Source organism: Babylonia areolata, chromosome 1, assembly GCF_041734735.1.
Source record: "Babylonia areolata isolate BAREFJ2019XMU chromosome 1, ASM4173473v1, whole genome shotgun sequence".
Taxonomy (NCBI): Eukaryota; Metazoa; Mollusca; class Gastropoda; order Neogastropoda; family Buccinidae; genus Babylonia; species Babylonia areolata.
The window spans coordinates 7,780,631-7,805,630 of NC_134876.1; the positions used below are offsets into that span (position 1 = coordinate 7,780,631).

Sequence of the window (25,000 nt, forward strand, 5' to 3'; positions counted from 1 at the left end):
AATCAAACGTTTCAGAGAGGGAGGGAGGAAGAAAGAGAGATAGAGTGAGTGAAAGGAAGAGAGAGAGAGAGAGAGAGAGAGAGAGAGAGAGAGAGAGAGAGAGAGGTAGGCAGACAGACAGAACGACAGACAGACTGATACTCACTTAGACCTTCCATAACATACGGCACGCTCCGGTTAACCCATGTACGGTCATAGTCTCTGACTGCGTTCCTCGTCTGGAGTTCACACACACACACACACACACACACACACACACACACACACACACACACACACAAACAAACAAACAAACAAACAAACAAAAACACAAAAACAAACCCAACCAACCAAACAACCAACCAAACAAGCACAAACGTACACACACACAACGTGCACGCACAAAACACACATACACACACATACACATGTATATGCACATGTACACACACACACACACACACACACACACACACACACACACACACACACACACACACACACACACACACACACACACACACAAGTTTCAAGTTTCAAGTTTTAATTATCCTTTAATTCCTATTGGAGTATGGAAGATTACTGCAAAATAATCTTTTCGTGCCCAGAACAAACATTTCCAAATACACAACAATGTCACATAAAAGTTGAGAAAACACAAATGTCTTTTAACTCCAAAAGTATAACTAGGCAATATTTGCAAATCTAATCATCTGACTTACAGCTAAAATGACTTTTTTTTTTGCCTCCTTTGAGCATATTACAAAAATTAAAAACCGATTTTGGAGACAAATATTTTTTTTAGGAACATATCTATTTTGTGACACACACACACACACACACACACACACACACACACACAGGTTGCTTATCATAAACTATAGTTGTTTGATGTTTTTTTGTGTGTTTTCTTCTTTCATGGTCACACACACACGCATACGTGCGCGCTCATTCACGCACGCATATGCGCGCGCACATACACACATTCACACGCACGTGCGTGCGCGCAATTGCACATACATCTACTCCTTAGGTACCTCCAGCGCCACATCCCATATTCTTTCTTTTTTTGGGGGGGGGGGGGGGGGGGGCGAGGGGGTGCGGAGGTGGGGGAGGCTAATGTCACTTGATGTGGAAAGACTAAACTGAAGGCGATTACAACTACTACTACTACCACCACTACTACTGCTGCTGCAACACACACACGCACGCACGCATCCACGCGCACACACACACACGCACGCACGCACGCCCCCACCTCTACCCCCCACACACAGTGAGACCAAATCTAAACGAGCAACAGTGTCTGCCCCAAGCAGTGATTGTACTACCAAAGTGTCCTAATACAACAGGTCTTACAAAACCATCCGCGTATGCAAAACTGAGCGGGGATATTTCCTTAGCCCTCTGCACCGCCAGGAAGGAAGGAAGGAAAGGAGGAAGTAAGCGGTGCTCCTGAATCATTCTTACCCGATGCCCAGGCCACAAAATATCCCCCTGGTAGTTTGCAGCCCCCGAACCTGAAAGAAATACTGTCATAATGAGTAGTCGCACCCCCGTAGCCAAACACTATCAAGCCACCTATCTCCCAATCAAACAAGCAAGCTATCACCATACAGGATATTATTATTATTTCAGGTGTTTGTTTGTTCGATATGTGTAAAAGATATATATGTGCCATGTTTCAATACCTCCTATGGGTTCAGGGAATGAATGAACTTTTTGTTCTTGCCTTGAAAGCAAACCAACAAGCAAGAAAGCAGCCATCAGAGTTGTTCTTTTTCTTTTGATGGTCTTGCTGAGTCTGTGCTTGGGTTTACAGAGATACGGGAATTCCCAGTATTCGTACTGGAATCCGGTATCAAACCATTCGAGTTCGTCAAGTGAGTGAGCTTCACTCTTTTGAAGACACATGTCTTGAAGGTGAAGGGTGTGGAGGCTCTGAGTGAGGAGAAGGTTGATGAGTCACGTTTTTGTTTTATTTTGTTGTTGTTGAGGTTTTTATTTTATTATTACTTTTTTTTTATCCATCATCTGCACCGTTTCAGTGGCATAACTCCACGCCGCTCTTTCCGAATGCCCTATACACAGCCACACCCGTGTTCATCTGTTACAGACCCAGCGTCGACAGGTCCACAGAAAGTATCGCTGTTAAGTCGTCAGGAGGCCTCTCACCAGAGGAGACCCTGCATGCAGTGCTGCTGAGTCACTTCGGCGGTGTTCAGTAGTGCCTGTTCTGACTTAATGTTTTTAGGACACCACCTACTACGCCCCACCCCCACCCCACCCCCTTAATGACGACAATAATGGCTTCAGTCACGGAGCCAGACTGAGTGAGCGTCCCCTCCCCCCCCCCCCCCACCACCTCCAGAGTGGAGACCGCCACCACGCCCCTCCAACGACAGTCCCCCATGAATCTGCTGAGACTGAAGACTTTGAAAGGACTCACCCCAAGCACGGAAGTGAAGGGGTGGGTAGAAAACAACGGTTTCAATTCAGTTTCAAAGTGCGCATGTACTCTAAACCACATCTACTTAACGCGAAAAAAGAGCAAATTAATGGTTGATCCACGCATGCCCTCAAGCCGCTGGTCACAGAATCTACCATAGGTTTGTATACAACATAAAAAAAGAAGAAAAAAAAAGTGGTGTGGGGGTTGGGGTTGGGGTGAAACAATTAATAATAAAGGAAATACTTAAAGGCCAGTCACTGAAATACAACAGTCCTTCAGGCAAAGGGAGAGAGGGGAATGAGGAGGAGGGGGTGAAAGGGAAGCTGACTGATGGAGTCTGGAATATGAATACTCCTTTAGAGAGAGAGAGAGAGAGAGAGAGAGAGAGAGAGAGAGACAGAGAGACAGACAGAGAGAGACAGAGACAGAGACAGAGAGACAGAGAGAGTGATATATATATATACATATATACATAGAGAGAGAGGGGGAGATAGGAGAGAGAGGGGGAGAGAGTGAGATAGAAGACAGAGAGAGAGAGATAGGAGAGAGAGGGAAGAGATGGGAGAGAAAAAGAGAGAGGAGAGAGCGCGCAGAGAGAAAGAGAGGGAGAGAGAGAGAGAGAGAGACAGACAGACAGACAGACAGACAGAGACAGAGATAGACAAACACAGAGAAATAAGTAAAGAGAGGCAGACTTACATACAGAAACAGACAGAGACGCAGAGAGAGAGAGAGACAGAGAGAGACAGACAGAGACAGAGAGACAGAGTGAGAGAGAGACAGACAGAGACAGACAGAGACGCAGAGAGAGAGAGAGACAGAGAGAGACAGAGACAGGGACAGAGAGACAGAGTGAGAGAGAGAGATAGACAGAGACAGAGAAACAAGTAAAGAGAGGCAGACTTACATACAGAAACAGACAGAGACGCAGAGAGAGAGAGAGAGAGACAGAGACAGACACAGAGAGACAGAGTGAGAGAGAGATAGACAGAAACGGAGACAGAGGAAAAGCAAGCAAACAAACAAACAAACAAGAAACCGAACCAAACCCACCTAGATTCTCCTCGGCTGTACTCTGCAGCGAGGAGTCTTCAGCATTACGTCTGTCCTGCAATTAGAAGCATGACTCAGTTATTCATGGAAACAAAAGCAAGGAAGATCGTTTATTATATTATATATTATATTATTATATTATATATTATATTATACTATATTATTTTCTTATGTAAGCATGATTCAGTTAAACCCGGTGTAACGTCCAAAATCGTGCCCCCTACCGTTGCTCCCCGGTGGGAATTATATCAGTGAACTAACTAAACCGTCCCTCGGGGGATGCACCAGTGTCCTAAAATTAGTCCTTCCTGGGTCTAGTCAGTATCCTGAACTGTCTACCTGGCAGACGTTCTGGGACGCCCCACCTTCCTCCCACCATGCTGTTTCAGTGTCTGGGTTTGTTCCAATGTACCTTTTATTTACCTGTGTGCTAGCTGAATTGGTAGCATAAGCAGCATTGGCTTGAAGTTATGTACCTTGTGTGTGGAGAGAGTTACCACTCTTTACTATTTGTTAATCATTTGATCTCCTGTCCTCATTGTTTATTAATATCAAGTTGAAAAACCACCGAGGCAACCACGTGTTTGTTCTGTATTGTCCATGTGTTCTGTGTGGCTTGTTCAGGATTAAAGAGGCTATGCCAGTATTGAAAAAAAGCTAATTTGTGTTTGCACATTTCTGCTGTCACTGTTGCTGTGTGCACAATGTCAAATGATCGGTATAAGAGCAAGCCCGGCGCTTCCACTGCTTTGGGGGAAGTGTCTGGGTTTGTTCCAATGTACCTTTTATTTACCTGTGTGCTAGCTGAGTTGGTAGCGTAAGCAGCATTGGCTTGAAGTTATGTACCTTGTGTGTGGAGAGAGAATCCCCTTGTTCTTTACTACCACCACCACTAAACAAATCGAAAGCGCTTTCACACGCATGCATAGATCTTTGAAACAAATGGATGGAAGACAGAACTTGTAAATACGTTTAGCCTTGAATTAGAATGTTGGATAAACTGAGGACGGTAAAGCGGGAAGGGTATGGAGGAGCTAGTAAGAAGGCCTGACTAAGCGCGTTGGGTTACGCTGCTGGTCAGGCATCTGCTTGGCAGATGTGGTGTAGCGTATATGGCTTGTCCGAACGCAGTGACGCCTCCTTGAGCTGCTGAAACTGAAAGCTGAAACTAGTAAGAAAAAAAAGGGTCTGTGTTTCAAGGCCAGACTTGAAAGAGCTGAGCGCAGGGAACTGGCGAGACAACGCACCCGGAAAGGATGATGAGGACGGGTGGTTACCATGGAGACGTATGCTGTGTACAACAGGAAGCCGCAGGGCATCCACCACGATTTGTCCATGGCGTTCCTGCACATCAACACACACAGACACAGACATACACACACATGCACACACACACAGACACAGACATACACACACATGCACACACATACGCATACACACACACACACACACACAGAGTTTAATGCACACATACACACATTTGTCAGTGTACAAATACAGAGGCACGAGCACACACACAGAGATGCACGAACACACACACACACAGAGGCAGAGAGAGAGAGAAAGGTGCGTTGGGGGGAGGGGAGGGGAGGGGGGGGGAGGAGAGATAGGCGCGCGAGCGCAAACACACACACGTTATTTTCAAAAGAGACTTTTTTTCGGTTGAAATTGCTCATGACAATGGTAACAGCTCTTTCGCCGTTTCCTGCTTTCGCGGCAAAATTTGAAATAGGCTTTTCTTCTTCTTTCTTTCCTTCTGTCTTTTTTCTTTTTCTTTCTATTTAGCACAGCACCGCGCGACCGCACAAATACTGTGATGTTGGCTGTGACCTGTGCCCTGTAAACTGTTTTATTTTGACGGCTGGTTTGGCCTTCCTCCCTCATGAACAGTCCGAGTGCTCACACTGTTAGCTGGCATGCCACAGATGAGCGAATTATGCGTGCGTGCGTGCGTGCGTGCATGCATGCATGTGTGTGTGTGTGTGTGTGTGTGTGTACGTGTGCTCGCGCGAGTATGTGTGCGGGAAACACAAAACGAAAAACCCTTCCCGACTAGAGTTGGTTTTGGATGCGTATGCATTTTGTTCTTGCTGATGTTGTCTTGCTCGCACACACACATGACCTCCACTCCATCCCCACCCCTAAAAAAAAAACATGCAAAAAGTAAAAATGAGAAAAAAAAAAAAAAAATAAAAAAAAAAAGAAAGAAAAAGCGTATGGACCCTGTCTTTGATGTCTCGAACAGGTATGAATGGCCAGGTGCCACAAATCGAAATGCACTACCAAATTAGAGAGAAAAGTGCTCTACGTAGTCGTCATAATCACAGTGAAGCGATCAGCAATAAAATAACTTGTCTCACACGTACATTGTTGGCAAGATTTGATAATCATTTGCATCGGTTGTCTCGGGTCATTGCAATGTTCCGTAATCTGGTTGGAATTAATTTCAAATAAACACTGACAGCCCTACTGTTTGATTAAAAGAAAATGTCAACCGGACAGCTGAGTAATGAGATGAATATATCAGTAAGCTAGCAAATTAGATATAGAGACAGAAAGACAGATAGATAGATACAGAGAGGAAGAGAGGGAGACACACACACAGACAGTTACAGACATAGACACAGACAAAACAAGAGAGGCAAGGCCTTCAAGACTCACTTGTGATACACTTTTTAAAAAAGTTCAAGCTTTTTATGTATTGAGTATAATTTCAAAATGTAATGTTTAAGATGAGAAAGATCAGTTTAAAGCAAATTAAGTCCCCCAGCATTAATTACAGAGTAATTTCCCTTCTTTACTATCTGCACCAAAACGTTTGCAAAATAAATAAAACTTCCATGCTTAGCAAAAGAAGTTCCTGTTTGAACAAAAAATGATAATAATGACTGCTCTTGTTGTTGGGCCAGAATATCAGATTAAAGTGCCAAGTTTAGAGAATACAAAAAATATAAATATAACAGTAAATGCAGTTTGCATATAATTAGGCTTCATTTTATATTTTTTGTGCCCATCCCAGAGGTACAATATTGTTTTAAACAAGATGACTGGAAAGAACTGAATTTTTCCTATTTTTATGCCTAATTTGGTGTCATCTGACAAAGTATTTGCAGAGAAAATGTCAATGTTAAAGTTTACCACGGACACACAGACACAGACACACACACACACACACACACACACACACACACACACAGACAACCGAACACCGGGTAAAAACATAGACTCACAAGTGAGTCAAAAATGAAACATAATCATAAGATTTCCGAAACGAAAAAAAAAACTAGTCAGAAAAGAAGCAGCAAACCGCACATTACCACACTAACTATACATGGTTTTCTTTCTCCTAACTCTCACCGACACTCGTGTATATACCAGTGGGCTTTTAGCAGCGTGAGACCGTTTCACCTCACCACATAAGCAGCCACACTCCGTTTTCGGGTGTATGTATAATGGTGATGGAGTCTCCCGTCAGATCGACGGATGAGTAGGCAGGCAGGCTTATCTGTCGGTGTGTGTCCTCATATGGGAGAAGAGGCCGATTCTGGATGCGGAGCACGTTCCACAGGTGTTGGAAGGGAAAACGTCTCCAGAAGTTGAGCCCTGCTTCCTTCGCTCACGCTTCTCCTTAATGGCCAGCGTTCTCTTGTTTTCAAACGTCTTTATGCCACTAGAGCACAGCATCCTCCAGCGAGAGCGGTCAAGGGCATCAGTTTCCCAGGAAGCGATGTCTGTGTCACAGGCTTTGAGGTTTGTTTTCAAGGTGTCCTTGAAGAGCTTGCAGGGTCTTCCAAGTTCGCGATAATATAATGGTATGTATAATGGTATGTTCGCCTTAACACACTGACATGGATTACGTGATATTTAGCGTACGAGTTTTGATCCTCTGCATGTGTGCACACAAAGAAGGTGGTCAAGGCACTGGGAGATCGGACACAACAACAACAACAAAAACAAATACAAAAAAAGCTCTCCACCCTCAGCAGAACAGGAGCCGATCCAGGATCAAACCCACGACTGTCAGGTTCTGGAAGTTCCGCACGTTCTAACCGCTCCACAGATTGTGCCCATGACCATGCTGGTGTGACTGACGGTGTTTTGACAGAGACTGACAGCCGTTAGTACAAGGGCGGATTCTGGCCGAATTGCGGTCAGTTCAGCACCTGCTGACACAGGAAGCGGCCGGCAGTGGCAGAAGACCAACAAGATACCAACCATGTTATTGTGACATGTACTGTCACTGCCTTTGAGCCAGGGGAATTCATAACTATGAGATACTACGTAGTAACGAACACTCATTATCAGCCCGTGTCTATCAGATCATCAAACAATCAGACCTCTCACTGATGGAGAACAAAATCACTCACTGATGGAAACATTCTCTTATTGATAAAAAAAACACCCAAATCCTCCCATTGATGGAAGAATATCTCTCACTGATAGAAACATTCTCACACTAATGTTATTCTCACAGACACAGACAGACAGACAGACAGACAGACAGACACACACACACACAGACACACACACACACACACCACAAGAAATGAGTAAGTACAAAATGATGCAATGTCCTATCTATCACGGTCTTTTGAAGAAGACAGAACCTGAATTTTAAGTGAAGAACATCCATGATTATCACCAACCCCCAACCCTCCCGCGACGCAACCATCAGGGAACCTACAGACCTGAGATGGAAGATGGCTAGCTGGAATCCTGGCCCATGACCTCAGCTCTTATCGCAGATGCTCGGGGTTAAGCCATGCATGCTCTGATTAATCAAACTGTCCATCAAACGCTGGGGGTCATTTTGCGTGTGGGGGGAAAAATCCACAAAAGCACGTGGTAACCGGCATCACGAACCCAAAACAAACATCTTCCGAGCGCTAAATGGAGAGAGGAAGCAGAGGGGCTGCAGTGATATCGAACACGTCAAGATCAGCGGACCTGGAAATCAATGGTGTCTTTCGCCGTCAAGGGCAGACAGGGGAGGGAGCTGTAGAGAACTGAGAGTACCAGAGAGGAAGGAAAGATGTGGACTGATGGCCTAGAGGTAACACGTCCGCCTAGGAAGCGAGAAAATCTGAGTGCGCTGGTTCGAATCACGGCTCGGCCGCCGATATTTTCTTCCCCTCCACTAGACCTTGAGTGGTGGTCTGGACGCTAGTCATTCGGATGAGACGATAAACCGAGGTCCCGTGTGCAGCATGCACTTAGCGCACGTAAAAGAACCCACGGCAACAAAAGGGTTGTTCCTGGCAAAATTCTGTAGAAAAATCCACTTCGATAGGAAAAACAAATCAAACTGCACGCAGGAAAAAATACAAAAAATTGGTGGCGCTGTAGTGTAGCGACGCGCTCTCCCCGGGGAGAGCAGCCCAAATTTCACACAGAGAAATCTGTTGTGATAAAAAGAAATACAAATACAAAGGAAGGAACGAAACATTTTTATTGAGGGAAAAAAAAGGAATAAACACATATGGCTTGTTTTCATCCTGCCCTCACCAAAAGGGAAAACCTAACAAATACTCAATACAAAAGCATGACATTACATGAATAAATTTCAATTCTGTCCCACGAAAAAGACGAACAACATAAGTACATGCACATTTAATACTTAGAACAGAAGCAAGAGAAGAAAGAAGGAGAGCGAGAGAGTGAGAGAGAGAGAGAGAGACAGAGAGAGACAGAGACAGACAGACAGATAGATAGAGGGAGCTGTAGAAAAGTGAGAGTACCAGAGAGGGAGGAAAGAGGGAATGAGAGAGAGAGAGAGAGATAGGGAGATAAAAAGAAAGAGAGAGAGATAGGGAGGGAAAGAGAAAGAGAGAGAGATAGGGAGAGAAAGAGAAAGAGAGAGAGATAGGGAGAGAAAGAGAGAGAGATAGGGAGATAAAAAGAAAGAGAGAGAGATAGGGAGGGAAAGAGAAAGAGAGAGAGATAGGGAGAGAAAGAGAAAGAGAGAGAGATAGGGAGAGAAAGAGAAAGAGAGAGAGAAAGAGAGAGAGAAAGAGAAAGAGAAAGAGAGAGAGAAAGAGAGAGAGAAAGAGAAAGAGAAAGAGAGAGAGAAAGAGAGAAAGAGAGAAAGAGAAAGATAGATAGATAGATAGATAGATAGATAGATAGATAGATAGATAGATAGACAGGTACAGACAGGGACGGATAGAAAGATAATTTCACTGCCATATGTGTGACTGCGAAAAGTAAAGGAATGAAAGTCACAAAAATGAAAGCAGATTAAAAATTTTGCAATCAATCCTAAAAATGAAAAAAAAAATAAAAAGCAATTCATTGAGACTTTGATACTAGGTCTTCCGAATGAATATGGTGAGACCTCAAACATCTCTGTCTTCCTCAACCCCCCCCCCCCCCCACCCCCGACCCCTCCACACCTTGGTGCCCCCGTCCCCCCAACAAATACGCACACACACACACACACACACACACACACACACACACACACGGGTCAGCGAGAGAGACTGACGGAACACGATAGTCTGCGGAAGCACACAGGTGCATCATTAGTACACAAACCAAAGAAAAAAAAAAAGGAAACATGCAAAATACCTGTATTCTGGCACCAGACAACCGCTTGGTCACAGGAATGCTTCACAGTGGGGCATGTGGGGGTCAGATATTTCTCAGTGGAATCTTCCTACAGTCTTTGGACCTCCAGCAGTAAGTTAGTTCCTGTACTCACTGATCACTGTTCTAGTCGTCCCCCAAAGAATGCAGTTGATTGGTTGATTTTTTTTTTAATGATTGAATAAATAAATCACAGTCAAGCAGGAACATTAAATATTCACTCCACTTCAATCAGAGAGTCAGAAAGTAGAAGTGTGGACCTATAATAACGCAAGACTTGCTGCAGCGAGGGTGACGCCGTTTTCTGTTACATTAATTTTTAGCATCAGTAACGCCTCAGCTTCTTTTGGGTTTTTTTTTTGATAATAACATTTGTCAATCAAATCGTAGATATGAAACAAGATACTTTCGCTGTGAGTAACCATAGTAATGAATTGTACTTTAAACAAAAAAAAACCCCAAACAAAACAACAAAAAACAACGTCCCTCCCAAAGAATCGGCTGGGCATTGACGAGAAATACCTTTTTTTCTTCTTTTTTTCTTTTCAAACTAGTAAAACAAAAAGTGAAACTTGAATTCTGGACACAGGCGCAGGACCATACTGAAGATGACGAACGCTACTCACTCCTGGAGGTAAGAATGGACAAGACGCAAGTGATGATGACCAAAGTATTCAAATGCCGCGTCCCAGACGGAAGACTTCACGCGATTGGTCGGATGGCTTGGATCACGTGATGCCGAAGGTTGTGTCACAACAGAGCACCGGTGTTGTGACGTGACCTCGCAGCGACCCGTCAAACACCAGCAAGCGTCCCGATGTTCAACGGGTGCTTTTAGCGGTGACACAATAGCTGGATGATCATTCATATCACTCAATTCACAAGCCATACATGTCCCATCAGCATGTGTGTGTGTGTGTGTGTGTGTGTGTGTGTGTGTGTGTGTGTGTGTGTGTGATGTACTGTAACTGTACCGCCGTCAACTTTTCCTTGCTTTCCTTGCCGTACTTACCTTACCACACTTTCCTTTTTATTTTTCAGGTCGGCATTTGTTAAAAAAAAAAAAAAAAAAAAAAAGAAGAAGAAGAAGAAATAAAATAAGTAAAAATAAAAAGAATGAAAAAAAGATGAACGAGTGCATTTTCTCTATTGCTTTGAATATCGGTTTTTCCTTTGTTTTCGTATGAGTGTAGCGTCCAAGTACATTCTATTCGTGAGTGAAAGTTTCACACGGTGGCTGGTTTTCCTGCTAAATCTTATGTACTACTACTACTACTACTACTGCTGCTGCTACTGCAGCTGCTGTTACTATTATTACTACTGCTACTGTTATTGCTACTGCTACTACTACTGCTGCTGCTGCTGCTGCTGCTGCTACTGCTACTACTACTTCTACTACTACTGATAAGTCATTAATTCCTAAATTATGTTTGATTTTTGAATACCTGCTCCAAGCTCCGATGTCATCAAAGCTTGTCGATGGCACACATTTTTGGTTCCTGTTTTTGTTTCAACTTGTTTACAAAGGACTGAGCAATCGATTTTTCTGCAGGGGAGGAGGACATGTTATTAGCTCCACCCCCCAACCCCTAACCAAAAAATACCATATCCTCTTGTCATGATATTCATATCAAAATCAATATAGCTGTCTGTCGGAAGGTCAACCAATATAAAGATAGCGCGTGCGTTCGTAACACACACACACACACACACACACACACACACACACACACACACACACACACACAGAAAGCACACACAACTCGAAAGCTCCGTTCCTAATTCCTCTCTCTCTCTCAAAACATCTCCAACAAGAAAATTCAGGATCAAACCTTACCCTGTCCTTTTCGGGCTTCGTGGAATTGGTAAATGTCCGGTTCCTATTTGCACGGTGGTCTGGCTGGAAATATGTCTGTGTATCTGTTGCCCTGATTCATACTTGGACAGGGTCGAAAACGTTTATGTCCCTTCTTAAGAACCAGGAAACTATGATGTAAAATGATTTGCCCCCAAACGAAAAGGTAGACCAAAAAGCAATACCACTCTTTGCCAAGACTTTTGGATGTAAAATAGATGTACGGAAAGAGTGTTTGCTTTCTAGCATATTCACTGATACTCAACAATCGAATGTAAGAACAGAACTAGGAGTATGCTTGCCTAACACAGATAAGAATAAGAGTTGTTAGTTTGCAGAACACGTATGAAAGAATAAAAGTAGTTTCCCAACGACATACACATCAAGGGAAAAAAAAAAGAAAAAATTCCGTGGTTAAGCCTGCGATAAGGAACAAGGGCGTCCTTGGTCCTTTTTATTCAGTGCTGAAAGATGGAAAGTGATATCAGTAGAAAATCTCCACTATCTAGGCCATGACTCAATTTTGTTATAAAATCAAACTCGCACTGTTTGTAGTATTTGTTGTTGTTGTTGTTGATGTGGTCGCCGCCGTTGTTATTGTCCGTTCCATTCTCGTGTTCTCAGCTGACTGTCAGTTCCTCAGTCAGAGATCACACACCGCTTCATCCGTTGACTTTACCAGTTCTTGGTATTGGTCACAAAGCACGTCCAGATAAACAATCTGGGCAGGTCAAATAACATCAGCTGTACAACATATGGAAAGGAATATTATTTGCTATAATTTTGTGAAAACCGCTGTTTTGCTGCGCACTTTCAGTCACACCTTTACAACACCTCCTGCTCGGGACCTGTATGAAAAGCGAACACGACCTTTTTGCATCAGAAATTCGGGAGACCGACACAAAGTCCTTATCTGCGCGGAATGTGGCGTTATTTCGGTGAGATGTCGTGACATGGTGACATGACCAGGTCTACAGTCTGGCTGTTTGAGGTCAGCCGTGTGGGAGTGGTGGATAAGTAAGACTGGAGAACAGGGTGGAGCAGCTCAGGACGGAACGATAAGCATCTGTTATTGTAGATTTCCGAGCTGCAGTATTGAAATTTCGGGTTAGGGGTCTGGGGTTCGTGCAGTTCTTTTCGAAAGAGTACCGTAGCTGCCGTTGGTGGTCAACAGCCACAAACAAAATAAAACAAAACAAAAGCACTGTCTGTGTGAATCTGGGAATAGTCGTACCAGCATTTCCGTAAGAAGCAAAAAACAAACACAAACGAAAGTGTGTATAACATGAATAAAAAACAAAGTGAAAACAAATCTGCAGGGAAGCTAAAATTACAATAAGGGTCAAGCGTGCTTATATAAATTTGTATTTCTCTTTTGTCATTTGTCACAACATATTTCTCTGTGTGAAATTCGGGCTGCTCTCCCCAGGGAGAGCGCGTCGCTACAATAAATATCGATTTTTCGTGATAATCGTAAAAGGAAAAGTATTATATTACCTCAAAACAGAAATGCGTGTGTTCAAAAACGAGTTCACTATCTCTAACAAGGAGAATGAATAATGATTTTTTTTCAACATCGAAGAATTTGTCTGCTTCTTCACACTTGACGACAATTGTCTGTCCACAAACAAAATAATTTGACTCAGGACTTATCTGTATGAGTCGTGCTCGCATATGCTTATGCAAACTAGAATACCCTTGAGTGAACAATCGTTAATTTTGCTGTACGACTGGGGGTCTGTAGAGAAGAATCCAAACATTCTGATACATGTCTAAAAATACACACAGCATTGAATAAACTCGATAGCCTGGGAATCGACAGTTAGAAATCCCTGACCCCAAAAGTCAAACCCCATTTATGACATAATCATTTCCTCTTCTTTTCAAAGTGGCCAATAGTGTGATTTACTGGGGCAGGGGGCGCGGGAGGGGAGAGGGTTGTGGGCTGGGGGGGGGGGGGGGGGCGATCGTAGGTGTGTGGAGGATGTGTGGGTGGGTATGTGACTTCATGCATGCGCGCGCGCAGTTCTTTGTCGATGGACACCCGTGACTAAACCATCTTCTCTTTATTGATAGCCAGCAAGAAGCAAAGTCAGTTCGTTCATTCTTTAGCTGGACGTTTTCTCCATGGTCAGTGTTCGTGTCATCATGCACCACGCACTCCACCACCCCAATCCACCCCCACGCCCCCCCCCACACACACACACACACACACCCATCCCCCACCACACACAGTGTATACTGAATGAAGATAACCCACCTCCTTTGCTATAAATCTGACGAACAGAACAGACCCAACAACTATTATGCTTTGTAACAATTTTGCGACAGAACGGCTCTTTAAGTTTTAATTCTATATATAATCAAATGCTGAAAAGCAACAGGTCAAAAGTCGGTGTCGTTTATTACGGTAGAGAGAGAGAGAGAGAGAGAGAGAGAGAGAGAGAGAGAGAGAGAGAGAAGATTCACACAGACACATAGACACACAGAGATGGTGCATTCCTAACGTATCAAAGTACAAACGATGGCGTTTTAAAACTTTGCAAAACAACAGCTGTCGCCCCAGCAGGCTATCTTTCCAACAGCCACCATCAGGTCACTACTGGCAATCGATGCATCAACAAGTGGTTAAAGCGTTGGACTGTCAATCTGAGGGTCCTGGGTTCGAATCACGGTGACGGCGCCTGGTGGGTGAAGGGTGGAGATTTTTACGATCTCCCAGGTAAACATATGTGCAGACCTGCTAGTGCCTGAACCCCCTTTGTGTGTATATGCAAGCAGAAGATCAAATACGCACGTTAAAGATCCCGTAATCCATGTCAGCGTTTGGTGCGTTATGGAATCAAGAACATACCCAGCATGCACACCCCCGAAAACGGAGTATGGCTGCCTACATGGCGGGGTAAAAACGGTCATACACGTAAAAGCCCACTCGTGTGCATACGAGTGAACGTGGGAGTTGCAGCCTACGAACGAAGAAGAAGAAGAAGATGCATCAACGCATTGACCCTACACTCGTCCTCCACCTCATTGCCTTCCCCCATCCCCCTCCCTCCCCCCTCCTCGCTCCTCCTCACTCCCCAGCAAAGACTCCGTCGAAGAGAGAGAGAGGGGGGGGGGAGAGATAAATGAGAGACAGAGAGAGAGAGAGAGAGGGAAGGAGGGAGAGAGAGGGAGAGAGGGAAAGAGAGAGAGATAAATGAAAGACAGAGAAAGAGAGGGAAGGAGGGAGAGAGAGGGAGAGAGGGAAAGAGAGAGAGAGATAAATGAAAGACAGAGAAAGAGAGGGAAGGAGGGAGAGAGAGAAAGAGAGAGAGAGAGATAAATGAGAGAAAGACAGAGAGAGAGACAGAGGGAGAGAGATAAATGAGAGAAAGACAGAGAGAGAGAGAGGGGGAAGGAGGGAGAAAGAGAAAGAGAGAGAGATAAATGAGAGAAAGACAGAGAGAGAGAGAGGGAAGGAGGGCGAAAGAGAAAGAGAGAGAGAGGGGGGAAGAGGGAGAGAGAGAAAGATATATATATATATAGAGAGAGAGAGAGAGAGAGAGAGAGAGAGAGAGAGAGAGAAATATAAATGAGAGAAAGACAGAGAGAGAGAGAGAGAGGGAGAGAGAGAGAGAAATATAAATGAGAGAAAGACAGAGAGAGAGAGAGAGGGGGAGAGAAAGAGAGAGAGGGAGAGAGAGAAAAACAAATGAAAGACACAGAGAGAGGGAAGGAGGGAGGGAGAGAAAGAAAGAGAGAGGGGGGAGAGAGAGAGATAAATGAGAGAAAGACAGAGAGGGGGAGAGAGAGAGAGATAAAATGAGAGAAAGACAGAGAGAGAGGGAAAGAGGGAGAGAGAGGGGGAGAGAAAGAGAGAGAGAGGGAGAGAGAGGGGGAGAGAAAGAGAGAGAGGGAGAGAGAGGGGAGAGAAAGAGAGCGGGAGAGAGAGAGGGGAGAGAAAGAGAGAGAGAGAGAGAGAGAGAGAGAGAGAGAGAGAGAGAGAGAGAGAGAGAGAGAGAAGCAGGGGAGGGGTGGTAGGAGAGTCAATCGGTTCTAATCATTGCCGCACCGATCAAAACCAAACTCAGCATGTGCTGCCACAACAACGTGGGCACGTGTTCGTGTGTATACTTCATGCGAGCACTTTCAGGTGCATTTGAAGGTTGGGTGGGTTTTTTATTTTTATTTTTTAAACATATACCATTTCAGGTAGTTGTACACCCTCCCCCCCAACTCCGCTCCCATTCGCCTTCCCCTCCAGCCACCTCTCCCCCCCCTCTCTGTCTCTCCTTCTCTGCTCCAACAGGTTGTTCCCAGGGATCTTATAGCTGGGCAAGGCGGCGACAACACACCTGTCATATGACTGGAAGCTGTTTAACTAACAACCACGTCAGCATTTTGTTGCTGTTGTAATCGTTGTTGTTGGTGGTGTTGTTGTCAGAGAAGGAAAAAAAAAAGCGTTGACAACCGGTCGACCTGTGAGACTAAAGACAAGTGTTCACAGCGGACCGTAAATGAAGAAGTAGGATATCTGAATAATTATGGTTCCAGAATGTAATATTTCATCGCATTTACCGGGAACGGACACGCACACAAACACACACAGACACACACATACACACACGTGCGCACTTACAAACGCACTTACAGACGCATATGCACGCGCACACACACACACACACATACACAGACGCACATACACACGCACGCACACACACATACACACACACAGACGCACATGTATGCGCACGCACGCACACACACACACACACACTCAAATACACGCACGCATGCCCGTACGCACGCACACAGACACACACAGACGCACATGTATGCGCGCACACACACACACACACACACACACACACACGAAAACCATCGGCACCCTCTTGAATTTCTGTATGTTCCCTCTGAAAATATCATGACACCGGTCTGGTCTAATGAGGATGTCGCGGCAGAGTTGTCCCGATCTCCTGCAAGTTGTTGCGCTGGATTTGAACACAGACAAACCAAACCTCAAAACCAACGGGAACAACGAACTGCATCCCACACAAAACAAAACATTAACCATCAGGCCTACAAGCCATGTGGAGTGATGGCCTAGAGGTAACGCGTCCGCCTAGGAAGCAAGAGAATCTGAGCGCGCTGGTTCGAATCACGGCTCAGTCGCCGATATTTTCTCCCCCTCCACTAGACCTTGAGTGGTGATCTGGACGCTAGTCATTCGGATGAGACGATAAAGCGAGGTCCCGTGTGTAGCATGCACTTGGCGCACGTAAAAGAACTCACGACAACAAAAGGGTAGTTCCTGGCAACATTCTGTAGAAAAATCCACTTCGATAGGAAAAACAAATAAAACTGCATGCAGGAAAAAAGAAAAAAGAAAAAAAGGGGGTGGCGCTGTAGTAGAGCGACGCGATCTCCCTGGGGAGAGCAGCCCGAATTTCACACAGAGAAATCTGCTGTGAAATACAAATACAAATAGAACAGAAGCTGCGCTCTTCCACTCAGCTTGCAGATGTGGTGGCTACCCCAGGAATAGAAGTTAGTGTACGTGTTTGTTGTGAAATCTTGAACGCTGACAGGCTCGGCTTTGATCTGTTCCCATCAAAAGCACACCGAAATCTTTGACCTCTGGCCATCTTGACCGGAAATACTCCTTGTCTCCCTTCTGGTCGTTTGATGTTTCAAAAGACAGACACAAAGCATTTTCTGTGTGAGTCAGTTTGTTGCTGAGGTTGTCTCCTTGTGTGTGTGTGTGTGTGTGTGTGTGTGTGTGTGTGTGTGTGTGTGTTCGCGCGTTTGTGTGTGCGCGCACGCATCCGTCAGAATGCATGTGTTTGAGATGGTATCTCTTTGCCTCCTTGTCCAGTTATTTGAAGAGCTCGGTCACGATGTTTGTACACACACGAGAACGGGAAAACTACGAAAGAAACTTTAAAATCAGTCGAACAACCAAAACAACGTGTTGATGTTCGGCCCACAGGGTCACTTTGTTCCACAAATACGTGAACACGAGCTATTTGGCGACGAAGTTCAAACGAGTGGCCTCCAAAAAACACCAACACACCAACAATAACATTCCGTCATCTGGACATTGGACCTTCAACCCCAAAGCGGATCTCGGTCGGCAATTGTTTTGGTCAACCACCGCTCGCGTGGACTCGGAGATGAGGTTTAACGAACTTCTAATTAAACAGCAGTAAACTACATGCGCAATTGTAAGCCTGTTCTGCTTACTTGTAAGTAACAGCACGAACACGGCAACAAAGCCCTAACTCTGAGCAAACAGTGGGAGGCTGGTTGTTAGCAGTGTAAACAAGTTTCGTTTTATCTCCGTTCTGAACGCGTCTTTGTAGAGAGTTACCCTGCGGCTGCACTGTTTTAACGACAAGTTGCGGTGCAAAGACATTAAGATTCCTTCACTGAGGTATCTAATCTCCGAATTGCGGAATGGTATTTGTAAGAGTTCATGTAATTGGCCTTGACCTTATGATTAAGTTTCGGAAAAACACGGATGTTTTGGCGCTCGCTGAGGTTGACCGTATGGAATGTCACGTGAAATGACATGAAAAAATGGAAGACTACAGAAAAACAACAAAGACAGGCTACCCCATGTGATCCAACACTTAGAGAAAAAAAAAACCCTAACCGGGACGAGATTTAGTTTTACAATCTGCTGTGTGTTGAATTCATTTTTTTCTTTTCTTCTTTTTTCTTTTCTTTCTTTCTCTGACAGATCCATTGAATGGGCTGTTACAGTTCCCACACGTATCTTTTTTGCAAGTCATCTTCAACAGCAATCACTAAAATGTGTCGTAGTTGTTCATGATTTGTTTGAAGTTGAAACGATAATGGATTTGCTAAAACTATACATCGATTTTAGTATTAGTATTTTTTTTTATCACAACAGATTTCTCTGCGTGAAATTCGGGCTGCTCTCCTCAGGGAGAGCGCGTCGCTATACTACAGCGCCACCCATTTTTTTTTTTTTTTCTGCGTGCAGTTTTATTTGTTTTTCCTATCGAAGTGGATTTTTCTACAGAATTTTGCCAGGAACTACCCTTTTGTTGCCGTGAGTTCTTTTACGTGCGCCAAGTGCATGCTGCACACGGGACCTCGGTTTATCGTATCATCCGAATAACTAGCGTCCAGACCACCACTCAAGGTCTAGGGAGGGGGAGAAAATCTCGGCGGCTGAGCCGTGATTCGAACCAGCGCGCTCAGATTTCTCGCTTCCTAGGCGGACGCGTTACATCTAGGCCATCACTCCACATATATGGGCTGACGAAAATTTCACCCGTTCTCTGGGCTGGTATGATGTGGGGTGATGGGAAGGGGGGGGGGGGAGTTATAAAGCAGCGTGGGAAAATGGCACAACAGAAGCAGAATAAAATGTCAGGAATCTACCGTCTTAAGACAGCAAGCTTTGAAGCTAAGAATTTCAAACAATAACAACTACACAACAACCACAGCAACAACAGTGTTAACAGAACTTTTTTTTCTTTTGAAAAATATGTGATCATCGAAATTACTGTTCTTTTTGCAATGGAACATGAAATAAAGGTTAAAAGAAGTTAAACCAAAGCTATTTTCACCCGTCAAGGCTCTGACTTCATAGTCACTGTGTCTATGGTTAGAGAAGGCGAGACTAAAAGTTTAATGTTCTCCTTCAGAAGACACACAGAAACCAGGTACCCAGTCACAGATGGGTGGAGTGAAGTAAATCGGAGAGAAGTTCCTTTCCTAAGGACACAACATCATGCCGAAACCGGGCCTCCAACTCTGAACAGTGCTGCAACACCGGATCAAAAGTCTGACACAACAGCCGATGTCACGGCGCATCTGACGTAACACGACAGCTTATGATATATTTTTAATGGATTTTTCTCTCTCTCTCTCTCTCTCTCTCTCTCTCTCTCTCTCTCTTCACCTAAAAAAACAACAACAAACAAACAAAAATCAAAACAAAACAAAACCAAAATATAAACCAAACTCTGTCACTCACTGTTGAATCAATAAGCGGAAGTTTGATGTTGCTGTTTTTGTCTAGTTAAAAATTCAAATTCAGAACAACATGCTAGACGTGAAAAAAAAGATTCTCTCTCTCTCTCTCGATCCCTTTTTTCTTTGTCACACAGACAGACAGATAAACAGACAGGCGGGCAGATAGACATATCAAGTGACAGGCTGACTGACTGACAGACACACAGAGCCAAACAGACACAAACACTCACACACACACACACACACACACACACACACACACACACACACACACACACACACACACACACACACATACACACACACTTACCTAAAATTGCCGAAAGGAATTCAGGCAAATCAGTCAATCAGAGTAGGCTGTCGCGAATTTTAAAAAAATAAAAAATCCTTCATGACATCCAACAAATGAAATAAGATATGCCCATTTTCAATAAATTAATGCACGATAAATACGAATAAACACAATTTAAAAACACATTGACAGAAATTGTTAGCTCATTTACGGTTCGCGAACTGAAAAGTCTTACAGAATTCTTCAGCTTTTCACCCTACTTCTTTAGAACACGAACCAGGCAAGGTCTTAAATACGTTTGGCAGAGGATGTTTACACCCTTGAGGATGTCATCAGATAACACGAGAAATGGAAAAAAAAATGAAAAGAAAGAAAGAGAAAACGAGAGAGAAAAAAAAACGAAAAGAAAGAAAGAGAAAACGTGAGAGAAAAAAAAATGAAAAGAAAGAAAGAGAAAACGTGAGAGAAAAAAAAATGAAAAGAAAGAAAGAGAAAACGAGAGAGAGAGAGAGAAAAAAAAAGACCGAAAAGAAAGAGAAAGACCGGATAGAAACAAAATGGAACAAAACGAAATAAAACCTTCAGCGATTGGTCGGTGTAGAAATCAGCGATGACTGACGGCAGCCAATCAGCAGTTAGTAAACAGATCACAGTGACCCGAGACCGTCTCCTGCACTTCTTATTCGCGTGGCCTTTGAGGAAGGGAGGAAGGTGGCAGAGTGGTCAGGACACTCATCTGCCAGTACTGTAGTCGTAGGGGTATGGGTTCGATTCCCGCTCTCGCCTTTTCTCCCCAAGTTTGACTTGAAAATCAAACTGAACGTCTGGTCATTCGGATGAGACGATAAACCGAGGTCCCGTGTACAGCACGCACTTGGCGCACTGAAAAAGAACCCATGGCGACAAGAGTCTGGTCCTCTGGCAAAATTATGTTCAAGAAATCCACTCTGATATGTACACAAATAAACACATGCATGCTCTCAAGGCATGACTTAGCGCGTTGGGTTATGCTGCTCGTCGGGCATCTGCCTGGCATATGTGGTGTAGCGTATATGGATTTGTCCGAACGCAGTGACACCTCCTGGAGAAACTGAAACTGAATCTGAAGTGGTTGTCGAAAAACGTTCGGGATTCTCAGTCACTTTGCCCTCCACCCCACTGACCTGTTTTTAGATCACACCCTCCACCCCCCTTCCCCGCACCTCCACCTCCCATTCCTTCACCCTCTCCCCGCCCCCAGCTTTCTCATCAGCCGTCCTTGTTTGTCCAGCCACTCTTTCTTCTCTCACTCTCCTGAGTGGCCACTTTCCATCTCCACAGTTTCACTTTCTTCTTCTTCTTTCTCTTCTTCTTCTACGTTCGTTGGCTGCAACTCTCACGTTCACTCGTGTGTACATGAGTAGGCTTTTACGTGTATGACCGTTTTTACCACGCCATGTAGGCAGCCATACTCCGTTTTCGGATGTAGTTTCAGTTCCAAGGAGGTATCGAAGCGTGCGGACTGATCCATTTGTGCTACAGAATATCTGCTGTTAACTCACTCAGTACGGCCAGTCCTCTCTTCTCCTCTACACAGACCCCTCGGATGTCCAGTGGCTGTCTCAATGATCCAACTTTTAGCTTCCGTCGGCAGAATTGTGGTATTCTTTGTACACATTCACCTCTTCAGTGTAAGAGCCTTCCGCTTGTAATATTTTGATGGTGGTAATTGGGGAGAAACGCTGTTAACGTCGTCTCTTTCGCCGTTCGTATGGAGAGAGTTAAAAACAGAAAGGAGAAGACGCCCGACCTCTCCATAAACACAACGCGTTGATCAGATTTGAGAGCCTACACTATACTAGGTTTCAGCCCGATCAACTCTCTCACACCCGGCCCCAGAGCAGTTGGCCGAAGCAAAACTTCTCGTCAAAGCTGATGTGCCTGTCCCCAGTTTGTGTGTGACGTCCATTCAGGCGTGATCAGCGTGGTCTGTGTTTGAACCGTGTTGGAATGAGCGGGGATCTGTGTGTGTGTGTGTGTGTGTGTGTGTGTGTGTGTGTGTGTGTGTGTGTGTGTGTGTGTGTGTGTGTGTGCGTGCGTGTGTGTGTGTGTGTGTGTGTGTGTGTGTGTGTGTGTGTGTGTGTGTGTTGGAATTGCGCAAACCTGCAAAGATATGATTAAAACGATACCCTCCATGACCGGAGGGCTGAATTGCCAAATGGACAATAAAAATGTCAAATGTGTGTGTGTGTGTGTGTGTGTGTGTGTGTGTTGCTCCACATTTTACCTGGACTGACGAATCCGCAGGTTGCTGCTTAACTCCTATCATGATAATGAAGTGGATGAAGCCATTACAACGATGATGACAAAGAGGATGATGTTAATGGCTCATCACAACCACACCATGTAGATGGTGATGACGATGATAGGTGATATGATGATCAATTACATCATGTATTTTCTAACTATTGTTTGTCTCAGCGTGAACACTTGAAGTTTGAATCCAAATCGAACAAAATAGATTTGATGATAATCTAACCTTGATTTTGACACGAGTAATTGGACACCAATACATTATATTGAGGAGGGGGAAGAGGGAGGATTAGAGGCTTTGATGACAGCACACATTTTGGACTTGTTCCAAAATGTGTGTTGTCTGATAGTTTTGATTGTTATTTTAATTCAGTTACAACACCTTGGATACCAGTACTTCATTTGTTGGGTGTTTTTTTTTTTTTTTGTTGTTGTTGTTGTTGCTGTTGTTGAAACATTTACAGTAATTTTGCCAGGAACAACCCTTTTTTGCCGTGGGTTCTTTTACGTGCGCTAAGTGCATGCTGCACACGGGACCTCGCTTTATCGTCTCATCCGAATGACTAGCGTCCAGACCACCACTCAAGGTCTAGTGGAGGGGGAGAAAATATCGGCGGCTGAGCCGTGATTCGAACCAGCGCGCTCAGATTCTCTCGCTTCCTAAGCAGAATCGTTACTTCGAGGCCATCACTTCACTCATCTATACCTTCTTTAAACACAATGCTATTTCATACTGAAAATAACTGCTGGATACGGCTTAACTTAATTATGTCGTAAGTGTAGTTTAAAAAACACGATATATCTAAAATCGTATTCATCATGACATAAAACATTATATCCATATATGTTTCGTATTTCCTATTTTCCACCGACTTCTTGCGAAGTGGAAAACGGACAGTATAGAGGAGTACCCTGACTTTCAACTCGGTGTGCTGAATTGAACTAAAACAAAATGAAAACATATGCACTAATATTAAACCAGAACTAAAGTGGCAAAATTTGAACTGCATAACCTGTCACAATCACACTGGCAAGAACACGGGAGTTGTGAGAGAAGGGAGAGAGATAGCTGTACACCTGTTTCGAAACCTTTGTTGACCTACCCTTCAAGAGATTTCATAAATAGACTGCAGGTTGCCGTCAATGTTTCGTGAACCAGGACCCCGTGACAGAAACGCAGTGGACTGTGTTTATAAAACACCGGGTTGACCAAGGGCGAACTGTTCCTACTTGTTCGATTGTGGACAAAAAAGAAAACGCTGATGGTTATGAGTGTTTTAAAAAATCACACACTTGTTGGTGATGATGAACCCATGGATTTTAACCTCTGTGCACTCAAAATGGTTGCACTCACAGATGACTATTCACGACAGTGATTGGCTGAATGGTTAACACGTCAGGAAGCTGAAACTGGATTTAACATCATTTTGCATTGGTTACTGACTGTAAGGTTAAAGGTCCCATGGCCTTTTTAGTCATAGGGGCGGGGATGATTTCATATACACTGCCAGGGGTATTGGGTGGGTGGTCCTAATTGCGACCGATCCAGTTGAAGCGACCAGCTCAACATGTGTATTGTCTGTCGTACGATCGTCAAATGTATCTCTCCTGTTTTTAAAAGCTTTCTCCGATTGGTTGCACCAGGAAAAGTTCGTCACTTCTTCTTTTCAACGTTTTTTCAACATTTGAAATAGCAGGGATGTCTGAGGGTAAACGCGAACAGGCAAGTTTAATTGCGAAAGACGAGTTTAGGTACATGTGGACAATAAAAACAGAAGCTGGTCTCGAATTCATTAGATATAACATATTATTGGAACATCGCACCAGACTGTTGAATTGGTGGTTTAGATCACACATGCATACACACTAAGACCCTTTTTTTCCCCAGCACACAATGATTCAGTAACATTTGACATTCAATGAAGTCATCACCACTGACAATAACATTAGGTAATGACTGTAGTGCACATAGTTATGAGTTAACATCACCAATGCAGGATTTGCCTTCATGTAATCAGAATGTAGATATGCAATATCATTAAAACCTGCAAGAGTGACTCATAGTTTATCTTGACAAAAATGTGAGTTACTGTAAGGGCTTTTCTTTTGAATCCCCCCCCTTTCCCCAACCCCCTTATACTCTCTAAACCATGACACGCCCATGTCACACACAGTCCTGTCACTCTCTCTGTGTTATATATATATATATATATATATATGTATATGTATATATTACTCACAACTATTATAGTTCTCATGTAGCAAGGCATGAAAAGTGAATAACCATTGAACGAAGACATTCTCAGCCTTTTGATTTACCGTCATGCACAATATGAGTCATCAATACTCAAATTGTCTTCACATATTACATTCTGTGTGCAAGCAGATATTCTCAATTTACCAACTCAAACCAACAAGCCTTATATTCACACATACACAAGAAAATACTGTCTCCACGAAATGATTGCACCAAGAATCAGTAAGTATGTTATATGGACAC

At 44.0% G+C, this 25,000-nt stretch overlaps 1 protein-coding gene across 1 annotated transcript in view; it reads right to left on the minus strand.

Moving 5' to 3' along the window:
- Nucleotides 1–10,192, minus strand: part of LOC143275316 (MAM and LDL-receptor class A domain-containing protein 1-like) — a 47,591-nt gene extending 37,399 nt beyond the window's left edge. Inside the window, exons 1-5 of the mRNA XM_076579361.1 lie at nucleotides 10,052–10,192; nucleotides 4,732–4,828; nucleotides 3,485–3,539; nucleotides 1,450–1,499; nucleotides 146–218 (exon numbers count right to left, since the gene is read on the minus strand). Of these exons, the coding sequence (XP_076435476.1) occupies nucleotides 146–218; nucleotides 1,450–1,499; nucleotides 3,485–3,539; nucleotides 4,732–4,821 (268 nt within the window). The 5' untranslated portion in view covers nucleotides 4,822–4,828; nucleotides 10,052–10,192. The remainder of the gene's footprint in view (nucleotides 1–145; nucleotides 219–1,449; nucleotides 1,500–3,484; nucleotides 3,540–4,731; nucleotides 4,829–10,051) is intronic.
- Nucleotides 10,193–25,000: the final 14,808 nt, after the last annotated feature.